This window comes from Penicillium maclennaniae, assembly GCF_028827695.1.
Source record: "Penicillium maclennaniae strain IBT 15551 chromosome Unknown utg000001l:1.0-3280838.0:1.0-3283122.0, whole genome shotgun sequence".
NCBI classification, from domain to species: domain Eukaryota; kingdom Fungi; phylum Ascomycota; class Eurotiomycetes; order Eurotiales; family Aspergillaceae; genus Penicillium; species Penicillium maclennaniae.
This window is the reverse complement of record NW_026623213.1, coordinates 797,450-818,664: the sequence shown is the minus strand read 5'-3', so window position 1 is coordinate 818,664 and position 21,215 is coordinate 797,450. Positions and strand designations below refer to the sequence as shown.

General features: G+C 50.5%; 4 protein-coding genes across 4 annotated transcripts; all 4 read right to left on the bottom strand.

Annotated features, from left to right (window-relative positions):
• Positions 1 to 551: 551 nt before the first annotated feature.
• N7477_000302 (uncharacterized protein) lies at positions 552 to 1,277 on the bottom strand (the record flags this gene model as incomplete). Its single annotated transcript, XM_056961965.1, has 2 exons — positions 552 to 1,084; positions 1,136 to 1,277. The coding sequence occupies 2 exons, from the start codon at positions 1,275 to 1,277 to the stop codon at positions 552 to 554; spliced, it is 675 nt and encodes a 224-aa protein (XP_056826968.1).
• A 1,830-nt stretch (positions 1,278 to 3,107) lies between these two features.
• N7477_000301 (Zn(II)2Cys6 transcription factor) lies at positions 3,108 to 5,056 on the bottom strand (the record flags this gene model as incomplete). The annotated part of the gene is made up of 3 exons (XM_056961964.1): positions 3,108 to 4,318; positions 4,375 to 4,463; positions 4,518 to 5,056. Coding segments are annotated over 3 exons (1,839 nt in total), but the record flags the coding sequence as incomplete, so codon positions are not given.
• Positions 5,057 to 11,137: 6,081 nt separating this feature from the next.
• Positions 11,138 to 12,475, bottom strand: N7477_000300 (camp independent regulatory protein; the record flags this gene model as incomplete). Its single annotated transcript, XM_056961963.1, has 1 exon — positions 11,138 to 12,475. The coding sequence occupies one exon, from the start codon at positions 12,473 to 12,475 to the stop codon at positions 11,138 to 11,140; it is 1,338 nt and encodes a 445-aa protein (XP_056826966.1).
• Positions 12,476 to 19,366: 6,891 nt separating this feature from the next.
• On the bottom strand, positions 19,367 to 21,122 carry N7477_000299 (asparagine--tRNA ligase SLM5; the record flags this gene model as incomplete). The annotated part of the gene is made up of 3 exons (XM_056961962.1): positions 19,367 to 20,593; positions 20,659 to 20,779; positions 20,854 to 21,122. The coding sequence occupies 3 exons, from the start codon at positions 21,120 to 21,122 to the stop codon at positions 19,367 to 19,369; spliced, it is 1,617 nt and encodes a 538-aa protein (XP_056826965.1).
• Between the last annotated feature and the right edge of the window lie 93 nt (positions 21,123 to 21,215).

Sequence of the window (21,215 nt, the reverse complement as noted above, 5' to 3'; positions counted from 1 at the left end):
AGTAAGGTCTCTAGCTTCGCTTGTATTTCTAAGGTTTCTAAGGGAGACTGCGCTGGAACTATGGTGTTTTAAATAACTGGTCAAGGTGGAGATCGGGGCTTTGCCCGAACATACTGTATCGGCTAAGTGTGCGTTGAAGAATCCCTATGGATCGACTCTATCGTTTGTTGCGATTGGAATTGGCCTTTCAGTAGACTGATTATATCGGAGAGACTTGGGTGGCAAGGTTTCAGAGAGTGGCACGATGCAGTCGAGTTCAACGGGCTTAATCGACTGATGGACCGCCTCATACTCTGCACATTAGACGGATGCTGACTGATCAACTGGAAGCATATCAAATAATGTTGCGGGCATTTTTTTTTTTTAAATAACAGAGTAAAAAAAAAAGGAGGATTCTCTCCAGTCACTGTACCAACGGAAAAGTGAAAAAAGAAGTAAATGATGAAAGAAAAATAAACGAAGAAGGAACGAACAAAGAGTGAGAGCATAATGAGAAAAAGAGAGAAAAAAATCTATTCAAGAAAAGAAAAATCCACCGCGTAAAAGCTGCCCTATCTTGTGTCAACGACTTGATAGCCAACTACCATACCCCCAATCCGAGAAGGCGTGCCAAAACCCCACGCTTCCAACATATCCTCTCTACTACAAAACCGAACAATGACACACTCGCACTTATCAACGGAAACACCAACAGACTTAGGGAAGACACCCTGAATCATGGCCCTGGCTTCTGCCGACAATGGAACATCCACGTTGATCTCCCGGTCTAAAGGATCCGGGAGCGTTGATGGTTCTTTCGGGGTCTCAAAAGAAGGATGAACAATGATATCCATCCCACCTGCTATATCGTCACTCGTACTGTTGATTCCGGTGACCACCCAAACCCTTTTGCCAGAGCCCTTTTGAGTTAGGATGAAAACTTCCTTAGAGTCTCGGAGGAAAGGATGATAGCTGCGAAGAAACCCTTCATTCTGAGAGTCTACACGCTTCTGTACAAGGCTTTGGCGAAGAGCCCAACTTCTGCTTTGGCCCAGGACATTTGGTCCCATGAGCTCAATGAGAACGATTTGTCCTAATTTGTAACCTGTATTTCTATTCAGTGTTTAATCGATCAAAGGAACTGATAGTCACCTACGCGGAATGAGCCGCATGTCTCGATCTCCGACTTCGATTTCTTCCTTCTTGGGAGTGGGAATATCCAAGGGGTTTATATCGTGCCCTAAAACCGAGTCTGGACATGAGTCGGGCGACCCTTTGACAACGCGTTGGTGGTACATTTTTCAAGAGATGCAAGAGAGTTATTTGCTAGGAAGGTTTCAAGAAGTTTTGTGAAGATGGTTGAGGAGAGTTGGGATTTGCTTGAGAAGTGGCACTTACATTCCCACCTATGGGTCCGCTGCCTAAATGGGTGCGGAGTATAAAAACCCCCCAAGAGTTTCAAAAGAGAATAGTCATCTCTGTTTTTCGAGTAATCTGCAATCGCTCGGGTCAAAAATGCACGAAGTAGGATTCGGAGAAGGGAAAGCAAGCCCAACCGGTGCACAACACCAACTGGTGAGAGACAGTCCGGGTGACGTCTGCATTTGCGCATAATTTGGTTCTCTTTTCTCCCTCTGCTATGAAAATAGGTAGGCCGTAAATGACCTATACTACACTCAAAATGTTCGAGAGGGTCATTGTATTGAATTCTCAGGGCGAGGTCCGCACACCGTTCCCCAATACTCTCCAATGGATGATCTCAGTCGCTACTAAACCCAGGAGGATAGGACGTCACAACCAGCAAAATCACCGCCTAAATTCAGGTTCAGACTGATCAAGGCTTTGCCGATATTGAAATCACCCTAAAATAGCGGGTGTGAAAGGACGGAATCAATCAATTGACACAAGCTTTCGAGGGAGGATGGATGCTAACTTGAGTTTTTCCAACAGTGCAGAAGCCCTAATGGAGACATAATTGACTCTCATAGGTTGCGCAAGCAAGAGTTTCGGACAATTTCCCTGACAATCCTGTGTAATGCGGAAAGTGAAATTCCCCTCATCAAGATACGATCCAGATTCCTGTATGAGGATCTATGTAGCCTCGAACCTTGGACTTCCAATCTATTCTCGTATAGAGATCGCTGAAAAGGAAAAGAAGCAGAGACATGCAGGTCCTATCTTCCGATGTACAGTGGAATTCAACTCTCAAGCATGATAGGCTGGCCACTTTCTCTTATCTTTTTTCCCGATCAAGTCATAGCTCAAGTGGAATCCCTGCATGGATCAGCGATAGACTACAAGATAGACTACATGCATGCTTGAAGCTGAGCTGGAAACGGGATCCACCCACCTTGGTAGAAAGTTGACTTTGACGCGACCAAGAAACGATCGATCAGGGATCTGACAGTCCTATTGAGGCTAAATGCGTGCTAAATCAATGTTACTAGCACTCTCGGACCTTTTTTTCTCCTCACAAATGAATTCCACAAATATACTATACACGGATATCCGCGAGGGTTCCAATTGAGGCAAATACATACAGAACAAAAGAATATTTACAGCAGGAAATAATGTGAACCCGGCCAGATCGTCAAAAGCGAAGACACCATCAACCAGAGCAAACAACACCAGCCATCAAAGCACGGTCCAGATCCAGTATGGAGCCGAACACCAATCCGTTAGAACACCACTTTTTTTTGAGGCTTGACTTTGTGCATTCTCGCGCGGTGCGAGACGGGGGTGGATGTACGGTATGTTTCAGACATACCTTTCACCTAGAGCTTCTAGGTAAGTTCCAAATCGTACGCATAGCAAAAAAAAAAAAATCGCAGGCCTCCCCCTGCATCTTAAGATGCAGATGCAAGTCGGAACACATCAAATATCAACATCAACATCAACATCAGCAAAAGAACAAATAACGCCGCATAATACAGCCCCCTTCCATAAAGGCTCATTAAGCTTCATGCTAGGCAGTTTGCCTTTAGAACTCAAGGAAATCGATCCTTGGAAAAGAGGGAACACGTCTCGCTTGGGCAAGTGGTTCCTCCAGACAAGGACGGACGAAATAAACACAATAAGCGTTGGTGAGAGCATCGTATTCGATGATAGTAGAGAGAAAAAGTGAGCTCTCAAGTGATAAGGAAGTCCATGTTCATGTCACGGATGATTTTCTCCCAGTCCCAGCTTTCCTCGATATTCGTGTCCATGATCTCCCAGACCCGCGTTACGACCTTGAAGGCAGGCTCGATGTTGCGCAGGTTTGAGTAGGCTTTGAGGGAATCAAAGCCCTTTTGAATACGCTCACGTTGCTGTGGCTCAAAGGCAGAGCAGCCGAGTAGGAAGAGGGGCATCAATACGATACTGTAAGCGCCTGCATCCTCGGGTAGCCGGTCAAGATATGAGAGGCCGTCGTCGACGACTTGAGCGATCTTTTCACTCGGACGCGAAGCCCGGATCGTGCGGTATAGATATACCCAGGTGGACTGACGGTAAATTTGGGCCAGGATCCAGTTTGGTGTTTCCTCCTCGTGAGAGGTCTTCCAGTTACGGATGGCTGTGTCGATCTGGACAGCTTCACTCAGCGTTTGGTAATCCACGGCCGGCTCGTAACCTTCACTGAAACGCTGGCGGATTCGGTCGCGGAGCTGGGTGATCTCGGAGATGTAGTTGAACAGACCATCAAAGACACCCAGGAACGAGCCCGCTTGCGCCCCCGGTACGAATTCGGGTAGGCGCATACCGGCCTGGAGAAGAGTTGGGCGCCGGTCCAAAGAGGTCAGGGCGTTGGATATGTCGTGATACTGGAAGAACTCGACGATGAACTGCCGGAACTTTTCGTTCCGTGGCTGCTGTGATACGAGAAGGTAGCGAGCGGCGTCCATGTGTGGGCGGTATTCGCCGTTGGTTTCGCCCTCACAGATCGTATTTAAGCTGAGGGCGATCGTTGATGCGATGATGGGATCCTCGACCAGTAACTGTTGCTCGTGCTCCTGGTCCTGGTCCCCACCTTGGGATGATGCGGCGGTGATGTTGTCCTTCAAGTCTTGGATGGCACGATGAAAGTGGAAGTACTTGCGCTCCTTGAGTTTCGGCTCTGGATCTAGACCGGAAAGATGTGATCCAGCCAGACACATCAGTGAATGCATCAAACCCCGATGTTGCGTAGCCATCGGCAAGAGAATCTCCTTGAACGGGTTCGAGTCATCGTTGACGAGGGTCAGCACGCGGCTAAATCCATATACGAAATGATCGAGGAAGCGGCGATCGATTTCCGTTTCGATTCCGTCGATGAGGAGAGGGAGGCTGCGAGGCACGGTTACCAGGGTCTGGGTACGGTTCGCTGGGGGAGGGATGGTCAGTGTGTCTGTCCTACAAGTCCATTTTGAACTTACATACCATCGGCGATTCTTTGTCTCCCGCTTTTCCAAATCTCCTTTGGGGGGTATCCTTCACACACGACCGCATTCTTCTGGCAGTTGAGACAGCTACAAGATCGGACATCAATCTTCCGGTCACACGGGGAATGTCACGCGACTTACGCAGGCTTGGTCTCATCGCACTTCTTTTTCCGGCGACGACAGGTTATACAGCCGGTCTTGGACCGACCCTTGGTGACCTTGCCCTGGCCTCCGGGTGATGGCAACGGGTGTTTGCGTGGGCGCCCACGTTTCCGTGGAACGGTGACGGGAACCCCCGCGATATCCCCCCCATGGCCCACATCGGACTGCTTGATGCTTTGGATATCCTCCTCCAACTCCTCGACTTTGGGTGCCGCGTCCATTTTGGAATTCAGCATGAAGTCGTGCGATCGGGCAAAGGCCATCGGATCAACATTTATCGATGACCGATCGGGGTCGCCGCTCCAGTCGGGCGAACCGGACGAGGTATCATCGGGGCTGGTGCCGGTGCTGGTGCTGGATGTGCTGGCTCGGAGGGATGCGCCGATACCTGCGTGGGGGGGAGGTCCGAACCCGCGCAGTCCTGCAGACCCGCGCTGTGTAGATGGGCGAGAAACGGTGAGTTCTGCATCGACAACATTGGAGGGCCCGAAATAGGGCGCCGACGGGAGAATCCCAAGCTAAAGAGTGTTGACGTGGGAAGGGAATGTAGCGGATATAAATGGGGGCGGGGGAGGGAGGGGTGTCAAAATGGCAAGTGTACTGATTTAGTAGTACTTTTGGCGGATGAGTGGATCAGGCGGAAAATATTCAGAAGGACCGAACTGGACACACTCGATTCAACAGTTGGGTAATAGCCTGAGGTCATACGAATGGGCTTGGGATTGTTTAAACTTTTCATGCGGGGGAGGCTGCCAAGCATGCTGGATCTGACGCCCTGATTTGCAGTGACGAAGCGAGGGAATGGGGGTGGAATTGGATTTAAAAAGCAAAAAAGAAAAAGAAAAAAGAAAAAACGCTGGTGAGTGATTTGGGGTCGAGTCTTCTAGTTCTGGGGTACATTTGACCATGTCTGCTTATCCCTGTTCAAGTTGCCTGGGATCGACCGTAAGCTTCCGGAGGGGGGTCCAACATCGGCACAAGGAGCCCCATCACGGCCCATAGGGAGTGTAGAACCTAGACGAAAGCAGAAATGGTCATGGTCATGGTCACGATCATGTCAGAGTTCTAGATCGGCTACTGAGGGGGGGGGGGCTGCCTGGAACAGCTCGGGTGCCTCAGCTCCTATAATAATCCGGTTTTAATACTTTCGTACTTATGACCTCCAGAAGGGCTCGAGCCCGCGTCTCACTTTGCACCTACAGCACCATCGTATACGCAGACAATTAAACAGCTCCCCCATTACGACCCTTTACGACCCTTTACGACCCTTTACGACCCTTTACGACTCTTTACGACTCTTTACGACTCTTTAGGACTTAGTAACGACACCAGCAATGATCCAGCAATGAAATCAGTTGGGGCCATCCCATTAGGGGGGGACAGTGCCTGAGATCTAGTCGGAGCACGTTGGCGTTCACTCGATCGAGAAAACAAGGACTCCACGGGCCTGTCGGGCGCAGCGACACCTAGTCCGCCGACATTGAAATCGCACTACGCCATGAGTCCCTTTTGTACGAGGATAAATCCGGGGTAAGTGGGCCAGATCATCTCCAAGCACGGACATCCGCCTGCAGGGAAATGACAAGGTTCGGGGGGGGTACGTCTTCCTTTTTCCTGCTTCCACCACCTGAGCCAATCGATCGGATCTTCCAAGGGCGTCCTCATGCCAGGAGCTGTGATATTTTTTTTTGCCAGCTGAGGTTGTGGTGTTTTTTTTTCCGAGTGTTCGGGCCATTAATTCAGCCCACGAACTTAGACAAAAGAGGCGTGCTTGTGAGCGCCCCTAAGGAGAAGAGACCGAGTTAAAGGGAAAAGAAGGGGAAAATAACACGCCAGAAAAAGGGTGAAATGGGATTGTGGCGAACCTCGCTGCGAGTGTATTGCTGTGCAGGGCTCCCCCCCGGATCTGCCGGGCGACCAGAAGGGTAATCCTCTCGTTGCAGTCGGGATTGACTGCTCTCTCTCTTTCTCTTCGGAGCCCACTTGGCCCTATTCGCCCATCAGCTGAGGGACGGCTGGCCCAGATAGGGAATCCGCAGTGAGTTTCAGCCAAACCTCTCATCCCTGCTAGTGCAGTTGACCCCAGGTACCGATTTTCCCTCTCCTGATGGGCAACTAATAATGTAATCCGATACAAAATCCCGGTCATTTTTCATTTGGTCACATACGAGAGGGATCGACCGTGGTACATTCGGGGTATACTCATAACCGGTCACACAGCTGTCTGTCGTACTGTCCTCAGTTCGGCAAGTGTTGCCCCCCTCGCTTCGCCGCACACAAGACACACACACACACACACACACACACACACACACTGGGTCTCCCCAAAGGATTGAAGGTTAATCCCGCCCCGTGGTCCTAAGTGGAGATTGAACCATCGGGTGGTGCCGAACTATACCCAAGTCCACGTAGCCCCCAACTGGTGAGGACGCTTCTGGATGCGCCGAGATGTTGACTCAACTGGAGACCAGGCTCAGACAATGTACCGGCTGTGACTGTCGCGCAGAGGGTGCCTGGCGTCTTTTTTTGCGGATTCTTCGAGCCCAAGGGGGTCATGATCGACCTGCCCGAAGAAAGCAGGTTTGCCGAGTTCCCGATCAGCTTTGGATCTTTGACCTCTTCAGTCCAGAACGGTCCAATCACCCGCGTGTCAGACACATTTCTTCCACGGCCAGAACGACCGCGTGACTTGTTGGATTAGCATTTAATTCTGACTTTCGCGGGACCAAGGCGCCGGTCTAGAGCAGAAGCGCCACCCTATAATCTTGCGAGAATACCAAGGCGTGAATGCATAAGCATGATCAAGCCAGTAGTTCACGGTTCGGAGCTCGCAAGTTCACACATGAGTCAAGTGGACTTGTCTAGTACTATTACGGGCGTAAGATGCGGAATGGCCGCCCTAACACACGAAGCGGCCGCGTAGGGGGCCAAAAGAAAAGATGAGAAACAACTAGAGACAATGACGATAATTTGGAACCTCCCTCGTTAATTTTGTATGGCATGATGTACCCCAACGATGTCTCCTCTTGTGAATCACTTGTTGTGGGTCAATATGGGTCAATACACATGAGAGGGGGAAAGTGGCCGCTTCTACCCACCCAATGATTCAAGCAGGCGCTAAAGAACGGGGGCGATCATCGCGATCTAAAGTAGCGTTAGTCAATCTCCCTCGTTTATCCTTGCTCTTCTCGTATTAAGGCACTCTTCCCCCTTTTGGATGCATTCGATCATCCCGCAGGCCCATCGGCCTACCTGAGGAAGAGGCACCTAGTGCATCGCACGACTCGGATGCACCCCGCTTCCTCGATCCTCGATCGACGGAGGTTTCATATTCGGCGCTGACTATTCCAGGTTCATCTATTGGGTGGCTCGATAGTCGTGTGTGTGTGTGTGTGTGTGTGTGTGTGTGTGCAATGGCTTCATCAAGCTTCTCATCGGGATCTGGGCAGTTCCCAGATTTGGGAGACTTGAGGTAGACAATTCGCGTTAATTATATTAAATCCTGCTGGGACAATGCGTAACCCCGGTTATTCTGAAATTCAAAGATTGCACATTGAGATGCATCTCGCGTCGAGTTCTTGATTCGATGTAGCTCTGTCAAGCGACCGTCAGTTCCCTTCGTCCTGTTATCTGCTGGATGAAGATGAATACTTCATTCTCGATCTTCTCAGGTAGCAATCCCGTCGCTGGTGTTGTTGTCGAGGAAGTGAACCATGAATACAAAGCTGACAAGAGCAAAAAGAGGTCCCATTCCTTGTGAACTCCTAAGTCCGCGAAACTGGGTCCATCTACCATCTTCGACAATACCTACAGACCTTGCAGGTAAGTGGCAGCAGTATCCGATGGCTCGGGGTGACATGTCCATACAATACGATAGTAACTTCAGCACAACGGTTGATCGCGACAGTTGATCTTGCCAATTAGTAATCTCCAAGAGCTGCAAGCCATAAGCTCCTACACAGTAGCGCAAGGCATGTCCGTCAGCTTAACTCGCAGTTTGAAATTTCCCCCTTTGGTAGACACCAGTGGCGCGAGTGATAAGATCTAGCGGCATATGCACGACTATCGAATGCATCCCCATCCCCCAGCGCACGTCGTGGCTGTTAAGATAAAGAGCTGACAGGTGCGATAGGTAAACCCAGATATCGGTACACCGCGCATCGACTATCGAAATTTTCGAGCGTCTGATCCGAGCACCGTCTGATCGACACGTTGCAAAACTATTGACTGTCATACATCTTGACAAGCAGAATTTTTCGTTCATGGGCTTCTCGATTGGTTGACCCCTGAAGGCGTTCCTGTAAGGTTCTCAACCCCAGGATTTGACCCGTCTCGGATTGGGTTCCGAGTTTCTTGATCCGAAGCTTGGGCCTGCTTCGTGACGAGGTCAACTAATGACTATTGTGCGGGGAATGCAAGTGACAAGTCGTGCGTATACCATAGTCCGCGCAGAAGCAATACGGCGGAATGTCATCTCATTGCATTGCAGGGTGGTGACTGTTGTCGAGTCAAAATGCCAGATCGGAGCTGGGTGCTAATCCTACGGATGTGATAGGTCAGTTCATCTTGTCTGTACATGATATTTGAACCCCTGCAGGGCAAATGAGCACAAGTCATCACAGTACGTACGGAAGGATGGGGTATCTAGAGACCCAGAGAAGTGAAGAAGCATTCCGCATTGGTGATGCCCAGGCAAAGCGATGCATAATCTGCAGAAACAGACGCAAACCAACAGATATCAATCTTAGTATCCGCAATTTGCCAAGTGGACCTTCTTAATGCGTCCAGAAATGGGTTTCAAGTCGTTGAAGTTTCACGCATCCGATTGTCACTTCATCTTCAGGCCATGACAATTCTTTTAGTTGCATCATGCCTCCGTGTGATTACTCTAAGCCTGAGGAAGCTCAAATCTATCTGCCAGAGTTCTTCCTGCTCTTGGCACCCTTATTAGCAGAAGTGTAAGCGTTAACTCTGCCATGTTTGGCGCGGTACTTCCTGTCATGACTCGAAAGAAGCTATCAAAGTCAAGAAACGAGTTAGAAGAGTACTTAGATGCTATAGACGACCTCCATGGAGCTTCCTGTGTTTTCGGTGGGCCTCAACGGCTTCCAGAAGACGTGAAGCTCCATCGAAAGGGTAGTAGTGTCCCGAGGCGAATATTTCTTTTCCTCTTCCCATCTTCTTCTTTCATTTCCGAACGAAGTCGCCGCCAATCATCGTACAGGAATGTTAGCAGTATGAAAGCTACTTGTCGAGCTTCGTGATGGTTATCAGGTTAATGGGAAGCCACGGCTGGATCGGGCGTGTTGAAGCAGCTGAGCCGTATCCTGACAGGCTTCAAAAGACAAAAGATACACTTGGGCATTCCCAACCTTGCGCACGAGGTCCATAGCAGACGGTATCGGAGTAGAACAAAATTAAGCCACGGGCTATCTGTCGAGCATATGGAAGAGATAGAGACATCAAGATTCCTGGCCTGATTACTCGTCCTGTCTTATTTCGATTGTGGACATGATATTGTATGTTTTGACGTTATGTGGATGCTTCTTGAACGTTTCCTTCAGCGGCAACTTGAGCTATGTTGGGCTGAGTTGACGAAGATACGTGGGTTGAGCCGGACGTGTGATGATGTCGTGAGAGAACAAGGTACTGGGAAAGGGGACACCAGCAAGAGGATGAATGTTATGTGGTGGGGACAAAGGAGACTACCTCGGGTTATCAATAGGAATGCGAGTCCAAATCAAAGAGACGGCGGAGATGCAATAAGGGAAGATTAAAGATGTAAATTATGGCGGACAAAAGAAGTGAAAGTGAGACAAGGATGGGGGAGAGCGGGTGACCTTCGGACAGCAGGCCTATATCACGCAGGACTTGAATTCAGGGTATCTTGTGAACGAGCTTCAAATGACTCTGGAAAGACGCAGAGAGTAAGCTCCTCTAACAGCTACTTCCGTGCATGCCCAGATGGCCTCTTCAGGGGTATAGCACAAGCCAGCCACTTTGTCGTCCCTTGGACTCTAGGGCATCCGATGAACTTTGGACATATTCTTAATCAAATGTATGGGTACACTCTGACAAATATTCCGGGAGATCTAGATACAATGACCAAGTCTTATGATATGTCCGACGTTTTCCAATACTTCCCACATTGGAATACAGAATCGATGAACGTATATGGATAAATGTGATCAAGTCAATTTTGACTATCCTAAGTAAATACCGGAACCGTATCCCAACCGTGTAGACCGATCCCAATGCAGAAATGTAGGATAGGCCCGTGAAGTGTGACCCGCGGCCCAACACGCATGAACAATGCAGATTGTCCCAACCCATGCAATGCTAAAAATGACCCAGTATAATAACAAGAAAAAAAAGCAAAAGTGGATATCACATAAACAGGTCTTTCCAGCTGAGAGGAAAAACAAGCTGGGTCGAATCGATACAAGTAGAAACGACATTCAAGAAACCGAAATGGACTGAACAAGTCATCAAGTCATGGGAAGACTCCTGCCTGATCCGAAAAAAGATGAACAGAGGTAGGTTGGGAGAGGCTTTACGCCGTAAATACCCGGTCCAGTTGGCGCAGTGCGCGCATGTCCTCACCTGCGAAACTCATTTTCTCGTCGGGAATATCCCCGTGGTCCGTCGACTCGGCTGATAGAGGGCTGACGGCTGTTGGGACTTCCAGGGCCAGTTGCTGGTCCGTCCGGTCCTGAGATCGGAGCCAAGGATGTGCCGCTCATTAACGAGCCGATGCCAGGGACGCCCGATTCCGCTGGCTTGGGCGGGGTGCCCGCGGGAACGAGCTGCTGCAGGGAAGCGAGCGATTGAGGCTCTCGCTTCAGCATGTGCGGGCTATGAGCGACTCCGTTGACTTGCGGCATGGCTGAATTTGGTACTCGGGGCGAGGCAAGGCGGGGATCTGTTGCGGGCGGTCCGAACGAGCGAGGGCTGCGCTGCTCATGGATAGACTCGTGCATAGTGCGCGGCGATCGCCCTGGATATCCAGCTGGTACAGCTGCCGGCGGACCGCCTGGTGGGAGGGCTGGGTCTGGGTGGTGAGCTCGATCGTAGGGACCGGGCAAACCTTGGGGTGGAGGTGGCAGAGCGTGAATACTAGGTGGTTGACGTGAAGGCGTTTGATGTTGTGGTTGGCCATAGGGATGAGGACCATTAGTTGCAGACACCGGAGGAAGATAAGCAGCGCCATACGGCACGGCGACAGTGGGAGGGGTAGCCAACGGCGTGGGGGGCCAAGCATATTGGGGCTGATATGAGGGCGCATGTGAGGTGCGCGGCGCATAAGCGCCCATGGGGTGAGGCGTGATAGGATAAGCGGCGCCAGCCATCGGACCCCGAGTAACAACTGGGAGATTCTGCTGGTCATTGACGGTGGACTCGGGATACAGTCCCTTCTGCGGTCGTACTTGCTGCAAAGCGGGGTCGGTAGTGGGTTGTTGCAAGTTTGCCGCCGAGGGATGTGATCGCGAGTAGTAGCTAATCAAGTGAAGGTGTTGGCCGGTTGAGGTGGTGATACTGAAGGACTGCTTCATTAATCCGTCCGGCTTATATCGATAGCCATCGGGGCCTTCATCGGTTCCATCTCCCCGATCCTCATCACTACCTCGGCTTTCCGGTGTCTTGCCAACTCTGGGCACAGAGCCTTGGGACACACTACCACCTCCCCGCTTGCCCTCCATCTCGCGATAAGTCAAGAAGCTGCCGGATACCCGACTAGCGCTCCATGATTTGCCGTCGGTCCATCGTCGCATACCCGCTTCCCGCTCGTCCCAAACAAATACGGAGCCGGATCGTATCGACTGTCGCTCCTTTTCTGAAAGTCGTCGCTGTACTCGCGGAAGAATCCCAACGCGACAAGCTTCGAAGAGGATAATTGCGTCCGCTGGCGTGCGGACGTGCCCGTAGTATGTCTCCATCCAACCTCGTAAGCCAACCGACGACCCCGACGGGTGAGTGACTTTGACGGCCAGGATGGCTCTGGCTTGGCGATCTTATGGAGTAATTTGGAGCTGGGTCGAAATCCCACGGTCCAGGCGAGTATATTGGTGCTTTGTTGATCGAAATCACTAAAGGAACAGATAGAAATGACTGTCCAGATGTTAATGACTACTTTTCCCGAAAGAGGTCAAAGAGAGGGGAAGAAGATGCAACAGGTGTGGAGAGAGCGTAGGGATGCAGCCATATAAGAGGAACTGATTATCCGGGTATGGGGTAGGCTGAGTAGAGTGTATTGAGACCAGTGTTCTGATCCTAGTGTTCTGGGTGGGTAAAACCGAGCTTTTTTTACGTCACCCAACAGGGTTAGGCAGGCGTAATTTTGCTTTGATCTTTTTTTTTTTTTTTTTTTGTTTTTTGCCTTTTTAGGTTTATTGGATTTTTGATTTTCGTTTTCAATTCCCTGAACAGGCAAAAGACTGAAAGCCAGCCTGCAGAGATTTGTTGTGGGGCAGTGGATAGGGTTGGCCGTAAAGAATGCCGACAATTAAAGGTAAAAGGGAAATGGCTCAAGACTTTGGAGGGCGAGTGGGGGTTCAACTTACTTGTCTTGGACCCCACAGGCTTGGAAAGGAGGTGGGTTCACGCCCTGTAGCAGGTGTCTCAGAGCATGGAGAGATTCGAGGAAAAATGAAAAAAGAGGGAAGAGGTCAATGGTCAGAAGAAAGGTAAGCAAAGGAGATTATCTGAAACATATTTAGCAGACCTGGTATTGCCGGAATCTTATCAACGAATACATCGAAAGAAGGTTAAATATGGGAAGCAGTCAAAGGGACCGCAGCCAAGATCGGACGGAAGTTGCTAAACGCCGATATTCCAAGAATGGGCGACCGAATGAGAAAAGGTTACAAAAAATAACATAATTAGATTCCGCATTGTAATACAATAGCCTCTTTGGAAAACAGAGTTGGGTGGAGAGAGGCAAGTAAGCTTGAAAGATGGAGCGAATGACGATCCAGATGTGGTAGGGTAAAAGCAAAACCAAGAAATGAAAAGGAAACTAAAAAGGAAAAATTGAGACAAAAAGGAAAAAAAGGGAAAAAAAAAGAGATTGAAATGCATGGAGGAAACATGATTTCAAATCCGCAGCCGATTATCGCACGACTCCCTTTTATGCATGGGAACCTTGGTCGATGCCTCAAGTCGGACTGGTTGTGGCGAGGCTGAGGTCTCCGGTGGCAGCCGATTTTCCTGAAATAAGCTAGGAGGTGACTCGGGTAGCTCCTACAGATATACGATGGACGAATGTAATACACGATATCTCAGCGGTACAGATCATGTCAAGGTTTCTGATCGAGCCCCTTTGGAGAGAGGGGGGCGTGGAGCCGACAGCCTAACCTATGCTAAAAACAGACTCATGGCGCGATCGTGGCCGGTTAACTCGGATAAGACACCCTTTGGAGAGGCTGTGGTTCGTCATTCCTGAGTCGGCTGTGTCGGTCTTGTAAGCTCTTGGAAGGGCCTTGGCTGAGCTTACGGTGGCTTGACCTAGGAGGGAGAAAGAAGCGCAGTAAGGTTATTCGTAAGTCTTGGCTATGCCCCTTCGCAAGGCATCCCCATTCCAGACGCGATGTGCAGGAATAGGGCCCATGTCAGCGCGTAAATCCGATAAAGATTTTCCTCAGATTTCAAAGGGCAATGGGCACCGGGAGAATGTGACTGGTCAGTCATAGGTACGTGTCCGGTCGTAAAATTGATCTGTGTCAGACCCCATTTCGAAAGTGGCGCTCTGATCGCAGGAGAAAAGGTGGTTAGTGCGCACTCCTTGAAGCTTAAGCTTAATCCAACACGAGGGCGGCGCTGGAACTCTATGCTCGCTTAGAGAGTCCGCCTCCACTGCGGTCCAATTCCAGTCGGATTGGGTTCTTGATGCTTGGCTTCTGGACTAGACCTGGAGAGGCAACACTTGAATTTCCCTTACCTTGCATTCAAATAATCATTTTGATTGAATGGGGGGGGTCTTAATCCCACCATCAGTTTGACTTAGACACGGACCTCTCGTCGAACTTTATTAGCATGACCTCAGCCTTGGTTTTAGACTCAGACATGAAAGCGACTCTACTCTCCGACGATAGAGCCGCTTCTCCGGAGTCACAGGGAAGGCACAGGTGGCAGGGGGAAATTGGGACTCTCGGGTCTCGGGACCAACGCGACCACGGATTCCGATCCAATCTCCACGGAGAATCCGGAATCCGATTTACCAAAAGCCAATAGAATGATCAACTCGGTTTTGTCCACCAAGCGCCCAGGAATTCTAACGGCAGTTCTAGCCCGGAGCCACTCTGAGAATAGAAGCACAGAAAAGGCATATTTCGGGGAGAAGCCATAGTGGCCCCGCCTCGTGACTCGTTTTCGTATCCAGTGACGCGGCCATGGTTCCAAATTTGACTGCACTGACTACAGAGCTTAGATCCTAGCAACTGGATAAACCCAAAACTAATGTCAAAATATGGACAGTTGTTTTGTATCGAGGACACACCCTGATTCAAATCAGGCCCCCTTCATCCCCACCCCCTCCCCCCCTTTCCGCCTATTCTGCCCATGCTGCCCAAGGGTTCCAGGTCGCATCAAGATTTACCAAGTTAACGTGGGATGCGCGGCCAAAGTCCAATGCCGCGTAATCTTGGACGGATCGTCGTCTTCAAAGTGCATGCTACTTGAAGTTCGGTATCTGAAAGCGAACGAGGATCGTCATAAATAACCCGGGCCGGGCCCAGGTCTTAAAAGAAGCCACCAGGTTAAGCCCCCGGTTCGCAGTGCTGCGGGCTGACTTGATAAAGTTGGTCTAAGGTAATAATTCCCGCGAATGCAACGAGCCCTATTGACGTGCGAAAGTGTGTTATCGATTCGACTCTCCAAGGTTTACTGTAACAGAATCATTGAAAACAATGAATCACATTAATCAAAATTGAGATTAAAAAAAAAAATAAGGTAATGAAATCCACGCGAGGGACCAATAACGGCGGCAGATAGCCGAATCACCCGGACACAGCTGTCAGCGGACCGGGGGTATAAGGCCCAACGGATGAGTCTGAATCGCGCAAAAGCTCGTAACGTGAATCAGGATGGCGCACGGACTCGACATGCTTCGCGTATCGCCAACAAAGTCCCAAGGTCGTACAGAGTACGACACACTATAATAGGGTTCAAAGGCTGATCCTGGCCACTGTGCACTTATTTTTGGCTTTTCCCACGTATCGAAGTCGAGATGGCTGGGGATCCCATGTGTCGGATTCCTCCGAATTAAAGAGCGCTGGGTACATGGACCAGGTGCGTCTGTCTTTTCGGCCCATGGCTGCATCGGATGTCTCATATCTCATATGCCGATACGGCCTGACCTGACGGGCCTGACGGGCCTGACCAGCGCCGGTGAGGACATTTGACGAAAGCCTCGTATGAAAGCGAGATGAAAGAGAGATAAGGGCGAAGTAGCTAAGTATTGAGGGGGCGGACCATCACTAGGGGAGCATCAACGCAGTATTAAACTAGTACGCTGCACCAGCAAGGGTAGCCGTTTCAAAGTGATTTGCTCTATCGGATAAGGCCGCCCAGGGTCCAGCCGATCGAACTGCACGGCAGATCGCGAACATACCCAATACCGTCTCGGTTTTGTATTCACGTTGGGGTTTATTGTTCTTTTTCTTTTTTTTTTAATTCTTTTCACAAAGCAATAAGCTAACGCCTCATCTTGCCACATGTCACTCCTTACCTGATGTACCATGTGCGAGATCTGTCAAGTTTGCTCTCTTGGACAACCATTGTCTCATTTCACCCACTTCGTTACAAGAGACACCCCGTCCTTGCCGCGCATTTTACTGCAATCTGGGATAGGAGCTACTCTAGTGCCAACAGTGATTCATTCTTGGTAAGGATAATATCTGGAATGGCCGTGGTCCTCCGGGGCCGGGATCGGTAGGGTGCCCCAAGATAGCATAACGTCGTGCATATCACTCCATTGCCCTCTCATAGTTCCCACCACAAATGCATAGACCCGGATAGCTATGGAAAAAGAGCATAATCAGCACACACGTATCCGATCATCCGAGGTACTTGAGTAGTGGGCCGCGGTCTCCACTGCTTCGCTTAAAGCATATCAAGTGCCCGCCAGTGAAGAGGCCCTTGCGGGCCAAGCCGACTCAGGATTAGCCGACCGTGGGTTATGATTATCTGCAACAGCGGGTTTGAATTTCTCCATGAATCTAGCTCCACTGGGTACTCGGCATTCCCACTACAGTACCTTATGTCCGAGTGGCCGTGCGTTTTTCCCTTTCGAACACGGTGTCTACTTCTATACGGCACGGGTCCGGATCCTGCCCAGGTGAGCATTTATGCACTGGCATTGGTACTGGTACTAGTACTGGCACGGGCTACACAGGAAGTCGATCGTTCGCGCTGCATTCCCGATCATTTTGATTTTGATCTTGATCAGAGCACCTCCGATCTGGGTGGATGGCCCTCTTGGGGTCTCTGCTGCATTGATCAGATGTGATCGTTGCAGAATACCGTTTCGTCCAGTGGCAGTGACCTGGGTTCAAGCCTCTCTCTCTCCCTTCTTTACATTCTCCAAGGTCTTACCGCTGGGCGATGACGTGCCCCTGCATAAAAGGCCCCAACACACGATTGGCATTCCGATCAACTTTACTGGCGATATGGTTGCGCGTCATGTATTGTCACGCATGGTTGCAACCCTGGAAATAAAGATTTGCCAAGGCGTAATTTCGTGAAACGTCGCACGAGCTTATCTCCACCGACCAAATCGAAGGTCTCGGTTGAATTTATTTACACGAGGGAATGTGATGGGGCTGAAACCGTGTCCATAGTGACCAATTTTCGAGTCGAACTTTTCCTTCGAAATTGAACTGTCCACAGCGCGTCAAATGCTCGAGACAATGAATTTCCTCCCGAACGTTGGTGCCTTGGAAGACTAACTCTCACTAGTGTTCCTCCTCCATCAGCCAAGAGCGCTTGCTGCGGTGTGTATGGTGCCTGGGGTCGCCAAGGGGGGGCAAGTGGTCCCCCTCTCTTGGCTGTGGACTTTTTTGGGCAGGCGGGGGGGGGGCTGGGCCGTCCTGGGTTGTGGCAACTGTCATCGGCAAGCCTAAATTTCCGGAATCCAGTTATAGAGGAGCGAACCGTGGCCTTCCGATACCTAAAAATGCTAAATGCCCAAAGTGGCGCAACGAGCCGACGGAGTCTTACATGAATCAGCCCGGTTATGGCACAAACCATGTGGCGCTGCACTTTAAGTTTATGCGTCGGGGAGTTTTTTTTTCAGCCGAATACGACGGAGGTTGATACATCTTCCATACATAAAATACCTAATACGAATGACCAGTCACGAGGATTCCAGTTGGGGCTGGTCTACATACACCGTTGCCTTTTGGATTTTGCTATTTAATGCTTATTTTGCTCCAATGCTCAATTCTCATTCCTTGTTGCAATCCAGTCCACATCACATATGATACGTCAGAACAGGGATAACGCATGACTCGGACAATGCCCGACCCTCCAGCTATCCAGCTTATGCTTAACCCCGGTAAGGTTGGGTCCCCTTTGGGCCCGCCGATCCTGGACTCCTGATTGGCAAAGGCCAATGCACACCTCCTCGCGAAGTCTATTAGATGAAGCTGTTCCAAGGCAGACTATGGCGATGTCTTTTGACCTTCTCCATCATTCGAATAATTTCAGCCCCAAAAAGAAAAGAGAGAGAGGAAAAAAAAAAAAAAAAAAATAGAAAACCACGTCTCCACGCGGAGCTCGGCAGGAAGGCACATTAGGCGAGCTTGCCCATAAAATAAAGTATTGACCGACGAAACCGACCCACGAACCACGTTTTGGCTGACGGAACCTCCGGTGGGAAATCAAGGAATTCATTGATTGCTGATTACTGATTACTGATGACCTGGCCTGATTTGAGTTGACTCGAAGGGCGCATTGCGAGCCCCCGTCTCCCTTTGGTGGACGACTCCATGCACACTAGAGGGCTTGGCCTTGCTTGGACCGGTCCGAGGCCCGGAGCTATACTTTGTGCTCGATCCATCCCGTGAGAGCCTCCCTGACTCGGGTCGCATGGATTCCTAGTTGTCATAGTCCTTCGTATATGTGGCCACTTGTTAATTTCTATTTTTTATCCAATGTTCCGCTAGTCAATATTAATTAATTAACAAAATTAAACAAATTAGTTAAATTTTACTACCCCCTTTGGATTCGTCCGCCCCCTCCTCTCCCTACCCCATGCGCGCTCCGCCCCTCCTGCAGCCGTAGTGCTAGGATCCCGGTCTTTGATCGCGCGAGGTTCTAAGCGTTCGTGATCCGCCGTTTTGGAGGCCTCCTTGGGAGACTCGGATCGGAGACGGGATGATCCCGCCCTGTCGGCCCGGTCTTGGAACTTGTTTTGCCGCGGGGGATCATACGAAACGCTACTTGCGTGGTCTAGGCACCCTGAGGTCAAGTGAGGTATCGTGTACCCGGCTTTGCTTCTCGAGTTGTTGATCCTGGTACATGAGGTGAAACGAGACGTCGTGTTAGGGTGAGATGAGGGCGGATCACTGGTGTCGAATCATGCTTCCTGTAGTGACACGGAATTCCAAGAATGATGATGGCTTGCTGTGTGAGCTTCACTGGGCGATGGTGTGCTAGGGCTGGGCTATAGGTCTAATGGTGGGGGTTCTTGCCATCTCTTTGGATGCACACTATATCTATAGACCTGATTGGTACATATCACGACACTAGGAGAGCAACTCGTTTGCCGATGTGGGGTGTTATATGTGACGTCTATAGTACAGTTTGATGATACACTCGCCAGTCATGCTTCAACAGTCGGCTCGGCCAAAATATCGGGGGAATGGCACAACATCCCGGACGCTAGAAACTCCAGACAGGTAGCCCAGGAACCGATCAAATCCAAGTCCAAAGCCTCCGTGCGGCGCAGAACCCCACCGGCGAAGGTCAGCATACCATTGGAGATGGCCCAGATCCTCACCCGGGGACAGATGAGGGTACAACGGCTCGGTCGGGGCTGGAGCGTCGGGTTCCATGGAGGCACGGTTTTTTATTAGACCGTACTCGCGCATGTTCTGGATGATATTGGGCAGACGATGCTCGCGCAAGGAGCCACCGGCGACTTCGCTGACCTCGGGGAGAAGCAGGTCAAAGCAGGCGACCGTCTCTCCTGATGTGATCTCGTTCTCGCCGACCTGCGATGGTGCCATGTAGAATGGCTTGATGGCTTTGGGGTAATTGGTGACGAAGACTGGAGTGCCGTGGTGCAGCACCTCGACAAGGTACTTCTCGTGTTCGGTCTGTAGACCTCCATCCCATGTCGGAGAATGCTCAAATAAGGCACCGTCTTCTACAACCGCCTGCTGCAATTTTTTCATCGCCTCTGTGTATGTAATGCGATGCCATGGAGGACCGTCCATCAGGGCCGTCCATCTTTGACGTAGATCCTTCACCGACTGCCCCGGACTGCTTTCCTGTCCAGATTCGCCGGTCCGCTTTGCTAACAAAATCTCCTGTCCGACGGGACGCTCGTACAATCGACGGGTCAAGTCACGAAGCGTATTCTCCACTAAACCCGTGAGCGAATCCAAGTCATACATGAAGTTGACCTCGGCTTCGAGCATGTAGAACTCGCTGAGATGACGCGGAGTGTCACTTTTCTCCGCTCGGAACACAGGCGTCAATGTCCAGACATTGCCCAATTCGGCAGCATATGCCTCGAGGTGTAATTGCGACGATACGGTCAAGTATTTCGGTGTCCGGAAGAAATGCTCGGCCTCCGTGTCTGAAGGCGCGGCAGCGCCCCGCGGGAGGAGCGTGAATGTTTCGCCTGCGCCCTCACAATCGGAAGATGTGATTATTGGAGGCTGAACTTGTGTGAACCCGCCGTGAGGCATTGAATGGAAGACATTGCCTAGCTGGAATAAACATTCGGAGCGAAATCGGGCAAGTAGAGACTGGAATGGCGTTCGAATGCGAAGATGGGGGATTTGTCGGAGGTAATCGACAGTTTGATACTTCTTTTGAATCGGAAACGTCTGTGATTGAGATGCGAAAGTCAGGTTGCGCATTCTTCTCCGCGGGTATTGCACAGAAAGCTTACCTCAGGATCCGATGCTCCGACAACAGTCACATCAGTTGTCTGAAGCTCATGTGTCTGCTCCTTGCCAGGTGGACATGCTTTCCATATTCCTGTGATTTCGACTGCGGCACCAGTGGAAAGCCTTAAAGCAAGGGTCGCGTTAGATCTCGTTCAGGACAAGCAAGCTGCACGCCGCAATTTCTGGGGTAAACGTACTCAGCAGCTTGTGCCGACTTCAAGATGGCCTGCAATGGTTCCACAGTAGAGCCATCTGAGATTTCCGCAAAAGCATACTTTTTTTGCTTTCGAACGGATCTAATGAATCCATTCACTGTGACTTCCTGGTCTTCCAAGCTGCAGCTTCCCTCCTCCTTGCTAGCCTGGAGGATCTGCGCACATCGCAGAAGTGCGGGACGTACATTGGTCTTTGAGCTAGACCCAAGTCTTGCGACAGACGTGGCGAAAGTCCGCCGCCATACCTGCATGGCTGAGTCAAGGGTGTTGTGTAGGTTGGGTGATGGGCGGAGGTTGCGGGCGGGAAGTTCCTCGGTGGAATTAGGCCGACCGCCGATCTCGAC